General features: G+C 42.1%; 1 protein-coding gene across 1 annotated transcript in view; it reads right to left on the bottom strand.

Moving 5' to 3' along the window:
- Window positions 1-9,184: 9,184 nt before the first annotated feature.
- Window positions 9,185-14,764, bottom strand: part of klf12b (Kruppel like factor 12b) — a 153,012-nt gene continuing 147,432 nt past the window's right edge. The window contains exon 6 of the mRNA XM_055870925.1: window positions 9,185-14,205. Within this exon, the coding sequence (XP_055726900.1) occupies window positions 14,024-14,205 (182 nt within the window). The 3' untranslated portion in view covers window positions 9,185-14,023. The remainder of the gene's footprint in view (window positions 14,206-14,764) is intronic.

Here is a 14,764-nt window from a genome sequence, read left to right as displayed (position 1 = left end):
TGGTGATGTAGAGGTGAATCCAGGCCCTGCAGTACCTGGCTCCACTCCTATTCCCCAGGCGCTCTCTTTTGATGACTTCTGTAACCGTAATAGCCTTGGCTTCATGCATGTTAACATTAGAAGCCTCCTCCCTAAGTTTGTTTTGTTCACTGCTTTAGCACACTCTACCAACCCGGATGTTTTAGCCGTGTCTGAATCCTGGCTTAAAAAGACCACCAAAAATTCAGACATTTTTATCCCCAATTACAATATTTTCAGACAAGATAGAACGGCCAAAGGGGGTGGTGTTGCAATCTACTGCAAAGACTGCCTGCAGAGTTCTGTTATATTATCCAGGTCTGTTCCCAAACAATTTGAACTTCTACTTTTAAAAATCCACCTCTCTAAAAACAAGTCTCTCACCGTTGCCGCCTGCTATAGACCACCCTCTGCCCCCAGCTGTGCTCTGGACACTATATGTGAACTGATTGCCCCCCATCTATCTTCAGAGCTCGTGCTGCTAGGCGACCTAAATTTGAACATGCTCAACACCCCAGCCACCCTACAATCTAAGCTTGATGCCCTCAATCTCACACAAATTATCAATGAACCTACCAGGTACCACCCCAATTCCGTAAACACGGGTACCCTCATAGATATCATCCTAACAAACTTGCCCTCCAAATACACCTCTGCTGTTTTCAACCAAGATCTCAGCGATCATTGCCTCATTGCCTGCATCCGTAATGGGTCAGCGGTCAAACGACCTCCACTCATCACTGTCAAACGCTCCCTGAAACACTTCAGCGAGCAGGCCTTCCTAATCGACCTGGCCGGGGTATCCTGGAAGGATATTGATCTCATCCCGTCAGTAGAGGATGCCTGGTCATTTAAAAAAAATGCCTTCCTCACCATCTTGAATAAGCATGCCCCATTCAAGAAATTTAGAACCAGGAACAGATATAGCCCTTGGTTCTCTCCTGACCTGACTGCCCTTAACCAACAGAAAAACATCCTATGGCGTTCTGCATTAGCATCGAACAGCCCCCGTGATATGCAACTTTTCAGGGAAGCCAGAAACCAATATACACAGGCAGTTAGAACAGCCAAGGCTAGCTTTTTCAAGCAGAAATTTGCTTCCTGCAACACAAATTCAAAAAAGTTCTGGGACACCGTAAAGTCCATGGAGAATAAGAACACCTCCTCCCAGCTTCCAACCGCTCTGAAGATAGGAAACACTGTCACCACCGACAAATCCACTATAATTGAGAATTTCAATAAGCATTTTTCTACGGCTGGCCATGCTTTCCACCTGGCTACCCCTACCCCGGACAACAGCACTGCCCACCCCTCTGCTACTCGCCCAAGCCTTCCCCATTTCTCTTTCTCCCAAATACAGTCAGCTGATGTTCTTAATGAGCTGCAAAATCTGGACCCTTACAAATCAGCCGGGCTAGATAATCTGGACCCTTTCTTTCTAAAACTATCTGCTGAAATTGTTGCCACCCCTATTACTAGCCTCTTCAACCTCTCTTTCGTGTCGTCTGAGATCCCCAAAGATTGGAAAGCAGCTGCGGTTATCCCCCTCTTCAAAGGGGGGGACACCCTTGACCCTAACTGCTACAGACCTATATCTATCCTACCCTGCCTTTCTAAGGTCTTCGAAAGCCAAGTCAACAAACAAATTACCGACCATTTCGAATCACACCACACCTTCTCCGCCATGCAATCTGGTTTCAGAGCTGGTCATGGGTGCACCTCAGCCACGCTCAAGGTCATAAACGATATCGTAACCGCCATCGATAGGAAACAATACTGTGCAGCCGTATTCATTGACCTGGCCAAGGCTTTTGACTCTGTCAATCACCACATCCTCATTGGCAGACTCGACAGCCTTGGTTTCTCTAATGATTGCCTCGCCTGGTTCACCAACTACTTCTCTGATAGAGTTCAGTGTGTCAAATCGGAGGGTCTGTTGTCCGGGCCTCTGGCAGTCTCTATGGGGGTGCCACAGGGTTCAATTCTTGGACCGACTCTCTTCTCTGTTTACATCAATGATGTCGCTCTTGCTGCTGGTGATTCTCTGATCCACCTCTACGCAGACGACACTATTCTGTATACTTCTGGCCCTTCTTTTGACACTGTGTTAACAACCCTCCAGGCGAGCTTCAATGCCATACAACTCTCCTTCCGTGGCCTCCAACTGCTCTTAAATACAAGTAAAACCAAATGCATGCTCTTCAACCGATCGCTGCCTGCTCCTGCCCGCCTGTCCAACATCACTACTTTGGACGGCTCTGACTTAGAATATGTGGACAACTACAAATACCTAGGTGTCTGGTTAGACTGTAAACTCTCCTTCCAGACCCACATCAAACATCTCCAATCCAAAGTCAAATCTAGAATTGGCTTCCTATTCCGCAACAAAGTATCCTTTACTCATGCTGCCAAACATACCCTTGTAAAACTGACCATCCTACCAATCCTCGACTTCGGGGATGTCATTTACAAAATAGCCTCCAAAACCCTACTCAATAAATTGGATGCAGTCTATCACAGTGCCATCCGTTTTGTCACCAAAGCCCCATATACTACCCACCACTGCGACCTGTACACTCTCGTTGGCTGGCCCTCGCTTCATACTCGTCGCCAAACCCACTGGTTCCAGGTCATCTACAAGACCCTGCTAGGTAAAGTCCCCCCTTATCTCAGCTCGCTGGTCACCATAGCAGCACCTACCTGTAGCACGCGCTCCAGCAGGTATATCTCTCTAGTCACCCCCAAAACCAATTCTTCCTTTGGACGCCTCTCCTTCCAGTTCTCTGCTGCCAATGACTGGAACGAACTACAAAAATCTCTGAAACTGGAAACACCTATCTCCCTCACTAGCTTTAAGCACCAGCTGTCAGAGCAGCTCATAGATTACTGCACCTGTACATAACCCATCTACAATTTAGCCCAAACAACTACCTCTTTACCTACTGTATTTATTTATTAATTTATTTTGCTCCTTTGCACCCCATTATTTCTGTCTCTACTTTGCACTTTCTTCCAATGCAAACCAACCATTCCAGTGTTTTTTTTAGTTTTTATTTTACTTGCTGTGTTGTACTCACTTCGCCTCCATGGCCTTTTTATATTTTTATTTATTTATACATATATCTGTTTGCCTTCACCTCCCTTATCTCACCTCACTTGCTCACATTGTATATAGACGTTTTTTTCACTGTATTATTGACTATATGTTTGTTTTTACTCCATGTGTAACTATGTGTTGTTGTATGTGTCGAACTGCTTTGCTTTATCTTGGCCAGGTCGCAATTGTAAATGAGAACGTGTTCTCAATTTGCCTACCTGGTTAAATAGAGGTTAAAAAAAAAAAAAAAAAAAAAAAAAAAACCTATCCTATACAATAAATATGTTATCAGACTGTCATCTGATGAGGTTTTTTCTTGGTTAGTGGCTATCAATATCTTTATTTGGCCGAATTGGTGATAGCTACTGGTGGTGAGAAAAAATGGTGGACAAAGAATAATGGTGTCTTTTGCTAACGTGGTTAGCTAATAGATTTACATATTTTGTCTTCCCTGTAAAACATTTTAAAAATCTGAAATGGTGGCTTTATTCACAAGATCTGTATCTTTCATTTGGTGTCTTGGACTTGTGATTTTATGATATTTAGATTTTCCTTTTCATTGTGACGCGATGCTAATCAGTAAGGGGGGGGGTTGGGGGTGCTTGTCAGTTGGGACGCTACAGAGAGCAACGTGTATTACCTAATTACTAATCATAAAACATTTCTTAAAAATACACAGCTCACAGCAATGGAAAGACACAGATCTTGTGAATTCAGACAATATTTCACATATTCTAAGTGTTTTACAGCGAAAACACAATAAATCGTTATATTAGCATACCACATGTGCAAACGTTACCCGAGCATTGATTCAAGCCAAAGAGAGCGATAACGTAATCATCGCCTTCTCACAATTCCTTCTCACAATTCTTCCGATGACACTCTTGTAACATCATATTACAACATACATATAGAGTTTGTTCGAAAATGTGCATATTTAGCCACAAAAAAACGTGGTTATACAATGACAATACTAGCAAAACTAGCCTGAAAATGTCAGGCGCCATATTTGACAGTGATCTTGTCTCATGAATAACTATTCATAAACTTGACTAAAAAAATACGAGTTGGACAGCTATCGAAAGACAAATTAGTTCTTAATGCAATCGCTGAATTACATTTCTAAAATTATCCTTACTGTGCAATACAGGGTTCGCCAAGCGAAGCTATACAAACAAAAATGGCGTAATATGCGTTTAACATTTTTCGACAGAACAACGATTTATCACCTTAAATATTTCTTACTATGAGGTGATCTTCCATCAGAATCTTGGGCAATGTATCCTTTCTTTGGTCTAATCTTCTTTTGGTCGAAAGATGTCCTCTTGTCCGTCGAAATGCCCACTAACGTTCGACCGGGACCCCGAAACGTGCCCGGCGCTTGAAAGTGCATCACAAAGCAATGCCTCAAAATCGCACTAAACGGATATAAATTGCTATAAAACGGTTTAAATTAACTACCTTATGATGTTTTTAACACCTATAACGAGTAAAAACATGACCGGTGATATATTACTGGCTAAACAACAGCTTGGAAAGAGAGCAGGTCCGACGTCCATCGTGCGTCAGGCGCAGGGAGCAAAAGAACGGTACATCTGGTCTTTGGCCTTTTATACAGGCCCTGATTGCGCAATCGACTCCATTCAAATTGTCACCACTTACTGACATCTAGAGGAAGGCGTGGGCAGTGTTTGTATCCTCATAGCATTTACAGGGACATTAAAACTGACCTGGGACCAGAGGCCAAGATTTCTGAAATCTCAATCCATATCAGGAAAGGTGCAGTAGAAGGAGTTCTGTTCCACTCAGAGACATAATTCAAACGGCTATAGAAACTAGAGAGTGTTTTCTATCCAATAATAACAATAATATGCATATTGTACGAGCAAGAATTGAGTACTAGGCAGTTTAATTTGGAGACCAATTATCCCTAAGTCGAAACAGCACCCCCTATATCCCAGAGAGGTTAACCACCTAACTGAGGAACTCAATTTAACATTGCGCAATACCCTAGATGCAGTCGCACCTCTAAAAACAAAAAACATTTGTCAGAAGAAGCTAGCTCCATGGTATACAGAAAATACCTGAGCTCTGAAGCAAGCTTCCAGAAACTTTGAACGGAAATGACGCTACACCAAACTGGAAGTCTTCCGACCAGCTTGGAAAGACAGTACCGTGCAGTATCGAAGAGCCCTCACTGCTGCTCTGTCATCCCATTTTTCCAACTTAATTGAGGAAAATATGAACAATCTAACATTTATTTTTGATTCTTTCTCAAAGCTAACTAAAAATTCCCCAAGAGAGGATGGCTTTCACTTCAGCAGTGATATATTCATGAACTTCTTTGAGGAAAATATCATCATCATTAGAAAGCAAATTACCTGATTAGTCTATAAATATGCGTATTCTTCCAAAGCTCAGTTGTCCTGAGTCTGCACAACTCTGACAGGACCAATGATCAAGGGAGACACTCAAGTTTTTTAGTACTATATCTCTTGACACATTGATGAAAATAATCATGGCCTCTAAACCTTCAAGCTGCATACTGGACCCTATTCCAACTAAACTACTGAAAGAGTTGCTTCCTGTGCTTGCATCTACTATGTTGAACATAATAAACGGGTCTCTATCCATCGGATGTGTACCAAACTCACAAAAAGTGTCAGTAATAAAGCCTCTCTTGAAAAGCCAAACCTTGACCCAGAAAATAAAACGATCGGCCTATATCGAATCTCCCATTCCTCTCAATTTTTTTTGAAAAAGCTGGTTACGTTTAAGGACCACTATTGTTTTCACTATATATTTTTCCTCTTGGTGATGTCATTAGGAAACATAATGTTAACATAATGTCTTTCACTGCTATGCGGATGACACACAGCTGTACATTTTGATGAAACATGGTGAAGCCCCAAAATTGCCCTCCCTGGAAGCCTGTGTTTCAGACATAAGGAAGTGGATGGCGTCAAATGTTCTACTTTAAAACACAGACAAAACAGAGAGGCTAGTTCTAGGTCCCAAAAAACAAAGAGAACTTCTGTTGAATCTGACAATTAATCTTGATGGGTGTACAGTCGTCTCAAATAAAACTGTGAAGGACCTCGGCGTTACTCTGAACCCTGATCTCTCTTTTGACGAACATATCAAGACTGTTTCAAGGACTGCTTTTTTCCATCTACGTAACATTGCAGAAAGAAGAAACTTTCTGTACAAAAATGATGCAAAAATATTAATCCATGCTTTTGTCACTTCTAGGTTAGACTACTGCAATGCTCTACTTCCATCTACCCGTATAAAGCACTAAATAAACTTCAGTCAAGGTTTTACTGCTAACCTACAAAGCATTACATGGGCTTGATCCTACCAATCTTTCCGATTTGGTCCTCCCGTACATACCTACACGTACGCTACGGTCACAAGACGCAGGACTCCTTACTATCCCTAGAATTTCGAAGCAAACAGCTGGAATTCTCCTATAGACCTCAATTTTTATGGAATGGTCTGCCTATCCATGTGAGAGATACAGACTCCATCTTGACCTTTAAGTCTTTATTGAAGACTCATCTCTTCAGTAGGTCCTATGATTGAGTGTAGTCTAGCCCAGGAGTGTGTAGGTGAACAGAAAGGCACTGGAGCAACGAACCGCCCTTGCTGTCTCTGCCTGGCTGGCCCCCTCTCTTCACTGGGATTCTCTGCCTCTGACCCTATTACAGGGGCTGAGTCACTGGCTTACTGGTGCTCTTCCATGCTATCCCTAGGAGTGGTGCGGCACTTGAGTGGGTTGAGTCACTGACGTGATCTTCCTGTCCGGGTTGGCACCCCCCTTGGGTTGTGCTGTGGTGGAGATCTTCCTGGGCTGTACTCGGCCTTGTCTCAGGATGGTAAGTTAGTGGTTGAAGGTATCCTTCTAGTGGTGTGGGGGCTATGCTTAGGCAAAGTGGGTGGGGTTATATCCAGCCTGTTTGTCCCTGTCCGGGGGAATCGTCGGACGGGGACCACAGTGTCTCCCGACCCCTCGTCTCAGCTACCAGTATTTATGCTGCAGTAGTTTATGTGTCGGGGGGCTAGGGTCAGTCTGTTATATCTGGAGTATTTATCCTGTCTTATCCGGTGTCCTGTGTGAATTTAAGTATGCTCTCTCTAATTCTCTCTCTCTTTCTCTCTTTCTTCCTCTGTCTCAGGGGACCTGAGCCCTAGGACCATGTCCCAGGACTACTTGGCCTACTGACACCTTGCTGTCCCCAGTCCACCTGGCCGTGCTGCTGCTCCAGTTTCAACTGTTCTGCCTGCGGCTATGGAACCCTGACCTGTTCACCGGACGTGTTACCTGACCCAGACCTGCTTTTTTCAACTCTCTAGAGACAGCAGGAGCGGTAGAGATACTCTGAATGATCGGCTATGAAAAGCCAACGGACATTTACTCCTGAGGTGCTGACCTGTTGCACCCTCGACAACCACTGTGATTATTATTATTTGACCCTGCTGGTCATCTATGAACATTTGAACATCTTGGCCATGTCCTGATATAATCTCCACCCGGCACAGCCAGAAGATGACTGGCCACCCCTCACAGCCTAATTCCTCTCTAGGTTTCTTCCTAGGTTCTGGCCTTTCTAGTTTTTCGTAGCCACCGTGCTTCTACACCTGCATTGCTTGCTGTTTGGGGTTTTAGGCTGGGTTTCTTTTACAGCACTTTGTGATATCAGCTGATGTAAGAAAGACTTTATAAATACAATTGATTGATTGACGACATTCCTCTAAATTAGTTGTGCATCCAGGGGTTAATTGGACACTTGAGTTCCTGAGGCGGAAATTCTGATGGCCCAACACGATTGAGGATGTTAGATCCTTCGTTATGGCCTGCTCCACCTGTGCCCAAAGAAAGTCCCCACGATAGCGATCGGCTGGGTTACCTCCATCCCAAGGGCTGATCACTATCCTGGTGGTCGTCGATCAGTTCTCCAAGGCAGCTGATTTCATCGCCATGCCCTACCTCATTCAAGGAGACAGCCAATCGCATGATTAACCATGTCTTTCGAACACACAGGTTCCCCCAGGACATTGTCTCAACCCGTGGCCGCCAGTTCGTTGCGTGGTATTGGAAAGCCTTATGCTCTCTGTTGGAGGCGTAGGTGAGTCTCTCCTCTGAGTTCCACCAATAGCTGAATGGGCAGAGTGGGTCAACCAGGGGGCTGGAGAAGTCCCCCCCTCCTGTTTCCTGAACAAGAGGCCGAAGCGGGGGTGCCCTCAGCAAAGGCGTTCATTCAACATTGTTGCCGCACCTGGACCAGAGCGTGATCCTCCTTTAAAAGTGGATTCTCGGAAGCTCGCCCAGTTCTACGAAGGACCATTCAGGATCCTGAGTCGCATCTACCTGGCCACCTATTGTCTCCAGCTCCCCAGGTCATTGAGAGTCTGTCCATCCTTCCACTTTTCCCATATCAAACTGTTAAGAACCAGTCCCTTCTCCCCCCACACATGCCCCTCCGCCGCCTCGACTTGTTGACGGCCGCCCGGGCCTACACAGTCTGGCGTCTGCTGGAAGCTTGTCGGGTCTGGGGCACCTTGCAGTACCTGGTGGACTGGGAGGGCTAGGAGCGGGCGTGGATGCCTGCCCGAGACATCCTGGACCCGAGACTTGTTCAGGACTTCAACCAACTATGTGGTGGTTGCCTTGGATCTGCGGCCGGAGCCGCTCCTAGGTTCCACCTGTCACCAAGAGGGGAAACATTTCAGTATTTGGAGGGATCAGCGAAAACTAATTGTGTTGGACACTATCATGAAAATCACCTCATATCATTGATAAGCCTATAGGATGCATACACTAAGTATAGGGGAATTGTTGTTTGTATTGCCATATCAAAGCCTAGCAAAGTGCCCTTACGGTATACACACTTGGATAGATGATTGAATGCCCGCCAAAGATCCTGGCTCATCTTATCCTTACGTTCCAGGACACAAGCTTAGGTTTCTGAATTCCGGCGAATGTGAGTATAGCACTCAAATCTGCTAGTGAAACCAAAATCACATACCAACAACAACACAGTCTAAATGAGTTCTGGTACAAACATGTTACATACAAAATGCAACTTTATTAACCTTCATGCCTAATTCATATACATGTATATGTTTCAACTCGGTTTAATTTAATTTCACAGCTCCATCCATACGAAAAAATACAAAGATAAAAGCAAAAAGCATTGACAGAATATTTAGACAACTTTTGTAAAACAGAAAGAAAGAACAGAAGAAAAACCTTTGAACCTCTTTCAACCTTTGAAAAACATTGGGATTCCGAATTAGTTCCCAGAATTCCTTGAGCTAACGACTCCCTTTGAAGCATTGTGGGGCATATCACAATTTTACGGTAAGAATGAAAAGCTCTGAATACATTTACAATACAGTCACTTTACATGAATACAGGAACAACAATTACTGTACGTAATAGCAGTAAACTTGAAACAAAGGCATTGGCATCACTACGTAATTCTTCAAAAACAGAGATAAAACAAACACAGAATTGATACAGAAATTAAAGAAATATTGAACGGATACAGAAGTGTAATCAGAATTCTTTCAAAGGGAGCTCCCCAAGGGTTGGTATTCCGGCCTTTACATATTCAATACAGCATTCCCTGCGAACCGCAATAAATTCAATCAGGTAATTCAAATGTCTTTCACTCTCTTCTGTGATTTCGCACACTGCAGTATAGTGTGGCTGATTATGAAAAAAAATGAAGCAGTTGCACCAATGACCAGTGTCGGAGAGGTCAAAATCCAAATGATACGATAATGATAAAATAATGACATTCCCTAAGTGAAGTTTATATTGTAAATACATCCATACAAATAATATGCAGCTTTCATGGGACAAGTCAACAAGTGTATTGATACAGCATGTTAAAGGCTGACATTTGAGGATACTGTATTGAAAAGATGGGGTAAGGCTCAGTGCATTGAAAAGAAACTGAACAATGGGAGTCTGGGTTTTTCCAAAATGGTCTCAGAGTTTTATGTTTTACAAATACATCTCTGTCTGAGTATCAATTCAAGGGTTTATATTTGAATGTATATGATACGTGTTAGTTGTGAAACAGTTTATGTGCATGATTTTCAGAGATTCGCTGTGATAGGAGGCACTATTCATTATTGCATAACTTTGACCCTGCTTACCGTTAAATAATTAAAAAACGTTCGTAAAGACGTTTTATTATGCCAAAGGGGAGTGGTAATGCATGTATACAATATGCCTCTGTGTACACATGCTAAATATTAGTTATAACTTTCAAGTTAAGTTCAATTTAAAGAAAATATATGTCGAATTTGGATAAACGTTGATATGAATCTGTACTTGTAATTGTAATATTCTTCAACTCAACATGGCTGGGACATTAAAAGACATGAAAAGTTTGATCAATTTATAAAAGCAATTATCATATTGACTATATTTATATGAAAACATTCTCTTGTTTTGAGAAAGAAGAACATCACGAACCAAAATGCACATTTCTGACATCAGATTTGATCATTTATATGAGTATTTTAGATAACAAAACTGTTTAGAATCAATAGCCCCATCTTACTGTATATCAAATCAGATAAATTAGCATCTCTGAAAAATACTTTACATATATAAATGTATTCCCTTGTATCTAATAATCAAAGCCCTATTTTCAAATGTATATACAGGCTGTAGAACAGAGTTATCATTTTTATTCCCACTATCACATATATTAAAACATTTCAAAATATATATATTTTTACAGAAAATCGTTAAATGCAAGATGAAGTGCCCCTCATTTCAGAAAAGTACAGCATATGAATAATAAAATGTTTAAAATGATGACTATGTATAAATGGACTTCATTAATGAAATAATTTTAAAATGATACTTCATAACAAACAAGTTGCCGATGATATGCTTGGGCCAAAAAAGGCCAACGAAATATTCACATGTACACAAACAACATATAACAACATAATATGACATATATTATAATACTTCAGAAAACCAAAAGGAGAGACAAATTCGGCATAATATGTTTCTGATAAATATTTCTTTGTTCCGGTAAGGATGTGGTTTTGAATTAGGACAGTACCACTGGTGTATGCGTGTGTTATTAAATCACTAAGCATATGCTGCAATCTCAAAAACTTTGTCTATAAGCACTTGAGTCGACAAAACCTTAACTTACTGACCTTCTGAAATCAGCCCCTGAAACTGTAAGCAGGGATCCAGCATACTCATACTGCACTACAAAAATACTTTGAACACATACAATTATCATACATGTGGGATTCTGTTGAGAATAGCTGATAACAAGGTCAGATCTATGCCCAATATTGTAAAAAGGAAAATCTGATAACTTCGCTGTGATAGGACAAGTTGCCGATATTGCTTTCATGTATCTCAGAAAGGTTTATGTAGTGCTATTTGTATGTCCGTAGACATCTCTTTCCAATCGGCTGGATAAATTGTCATTAACTGGTAGTTTGCAGGTGATGTCAAACAATATGCAAAACATAAGTGGTTGACGTCATTGCACTGACTAATGAAAGTTGAACCACGTTTTTTTTCTCAGAAATACCTCAGTTATATATAGCCATAAATCTTTATACGGCTTACTATAAATCTCTTTATAGGAGTAGATGTCTTTTTACTCCATGTACAAACGGAAAATGATCAAAATGTGGTTTTAGTGTGTTGAATAAACCTTAACACTGAATATGGTAGATAAGTATCTGTCATCGGTGCATGACAAACGACAAGTAAAGGTGGACCTGAAGCTGGATCTGAAGACCTCACATCATGATTTGTGTATGTGTGATTTAAAAAAAGACACTGCTCCCAGCCACAGAAAGCTACAGGGCCAACTGTCTGTGTATATTGTGTACTACAGTGTATTATATTATAAAGAATGTAGAAAAGTTATGTTTTTTTCCTTCATTTTGGCACTGTACACTCATAGAAAAAATTGTTCCAAAACGTTTATTCAAGATTTTCCCATAGGAGAACCCGTTTTGGTTCCAGGTAGAACTCTTGTGGGTTCCTCCTCGAACAAAAAAATAGTTTTTCAAAGGGTTCTCCTATGGGGACAGCCGAAGGTTCCAGATAACACTTAATTCTAAGAGTGTAGGTCTGTTCATAGATACATTTAGAAAAACCCGTTCCCCCTCAACCACCAATCATTAATGTGACATTTTCCACACAATTCACAGGGAGGGGGTAACCAAAATAAGTGAGTTTGCCTAGAACATTGTTCTGTAGAAATATAGACATTTGTAGTATAGAGTAGAAACAAAGAAGTGGAACTGGTAGAAATCGGTCTGTGATTGAGGACTTATTTGTCTATGACATCAGCAACCAAAACAAGGGTACAAACACATTTCCCTCTACCGAATGTATTGCTCTTCTACTGAACTCGAGTAACCGAGTGGCTTAGCCCTCTGAACTAAATGTATGCACGCGTGACTCTAAGTCCCTTTGGATAAAAACCTCTGCTAAATGGCATATATTATTATTAACTAAACCCAAGATGTGTTAGCTCTAGACTACTAACACACAAATGATCACAACGCCAATCCCTCTCACTGTAAAGAGCAGGGCTACAAAACAAAATCCTTGAACATTATGGAATCGTCATGTAAGGTGTCAATCTGTAAGGTGCTTCAAATGCCAGATATGTTAATTTGATTTGTTTTAAAGTTCATTGCACATTGAGGTGTGGATTGATCTTTATTTGTGAAATTGATCAAAAGCAGGCATACACAGCAAGATATATTAAACAAAAAACTAAAAAAGTCTCGATATTGAAACTAGATTTACCCAATGAGATTGCTAATCACAGCACAAAATGCACCAATAAAGTTTTTTTAAATCAAATGTTTCAAAGAAGCTCTAGGTGCAATGCGGTTGAGTCATGTGCTAACAAAAACCATTGGATAAAAAAAAAAAACATGTATACTAAACCTGTATGTATTGTAATATGCGTGGATGTGAATGAGAAGTAAGGTTGCTGATGCTCTCTGTTTGTGTACATACTGTACTCTTTAATCTCAGTTGCTGGTTTGCTGACATTGGGTTTTGGGGTTAACGCCGCCCCTTAACAGCTTCTATATCACTGGCCCACTGGGATGCCTCTGATACTTCTGAATCTAGAACACTGGTACTACAACTCATTCTAGAATGCTGATTCGAGAACACTCACACCAGTTATTACGGGTACAATCAATGAGTGGATGGCGCCCTCTGCTGCCGGTTGTCCTGAAGCACAGAGAGGCAGGGAGCTGCTATAGGGAGTGAACTGGGAAACAATACTCGCCATGGACGAACCAGAATCTGTGTCTGTTTATTCCATTTTCCAATGCAAGGCCAAGGTCTGCCCTCTACTTCAAAGACACACATGCACACAGCCCTTCCATCAAGCCATCCAATCCTCAGTTCTTTCACATTATAGATGCGAGAAAAGCAGCCATTTTGAACAATATAACCAAAACAAAGACACCAAGAAGAACGGTTGCGATTACGGTTCCTGTCCAAATGAACGAAGAAGAGCAATACTCCTTCCGAGAAAAACTCCAAAATGAAACCGTTTAAGAACAGTGCTGAGAAAAAAAGACAGGTTAACGTCAAAACTCCAAAATGATAATAAAAGAGCCTTTTCCAGTTCCGACCCTCCTCAGTCACTGAGGATCCAGAACCAACCCTGTTTTTTTCTTCTCTGTGGACAGACAGATGACTTTCTTTGCATTTTACTCTGCTCTTCCCACCGCCTCACGGACAGACAGCGGTGTGCGTCCAGTCCAGCTGAACCACATTGAGGGAGAGACCCTGCTCCCCCGGCGGCACTGTGTGTGTGTAAGTGTGTGTGTGTATGCTCCTTCTGATGACATCATCACCCTGTAACTGTCTCACACCAGCATGTGTCTCCGTCGGTGCAGGGCCAGGTGGTCTGAGCGCGAGAAGCTGCGGTCACAGTCCGCACACTTGAAGGGCTTGACACCTGTGTGTTTCCGGTAGTGGCGTGTCAGCTCGTCAGAGCGGGCAAACTTCCACGTGCAGCCATCCCAGGTGCATTTGTATGGCTTCTCACCTGGACAGGTCAACACAAACAGACAGAAACAGAGACTTGGTAAAGTAATGACTTTCGCAACATACAATTCATGTGCACACATTTTTGTATTGTCTAATGATTTCTCTTTTTCTTCTAAAACAGTCTTACAATATGCTTGGAAAGTGGAGACATCACAAACATAAAAGTAAAGTAAACCGTTTTGGAGACAGTGCTTGCTAACAAAGAGATTTGCAGTGATTAATTAACTGTACATAAGTTAATTGTGTCGCCCCACAGTTAAGCTAAAAACACACCAAGAATACTGACGGCCAAGGTACTTAGCAACTCTGACTGTAAGCAGTCACTTTAATTTTTATATAGCTCAGATCATCAACCATTCATGGCTCGCTCGGAGGAGGTGGTCAGAGACATGGCAGTGCGGTGCCAGGCGAACAACCTCTCCCTCAATGTCAGCAAAACAAGGGAGCTGATCGTGGATTACAGGAGACGGAGGGGCAAACACGCCCCCATCCACATCGATGGGGCTGTGGTGCAGCGGGTCGAGAGCTTCAAGTTCCTCTGTATCCACATCCCTAAG

The sequence above is a fragment of the Salvelinus fontinalis genome, chromosome 19 (assembly GCF_029448725.1).
Source record: "Salvelinus fontinalis isolate EN_2023a chromosome 19, ASM2944872v1, whole genome shotgun sequence".
Lineage (NCBI taxonomy): Eukaryota > Metazoa > Chordata > Actinopteri > Salmoniformes > Salmonidae > Salvelinus > Salvelinus fontinalis.
Note: the sequence above shows the minus strand (reverse complement) of the source record. Positions and strands in the feature narration are given on the sequence as shown.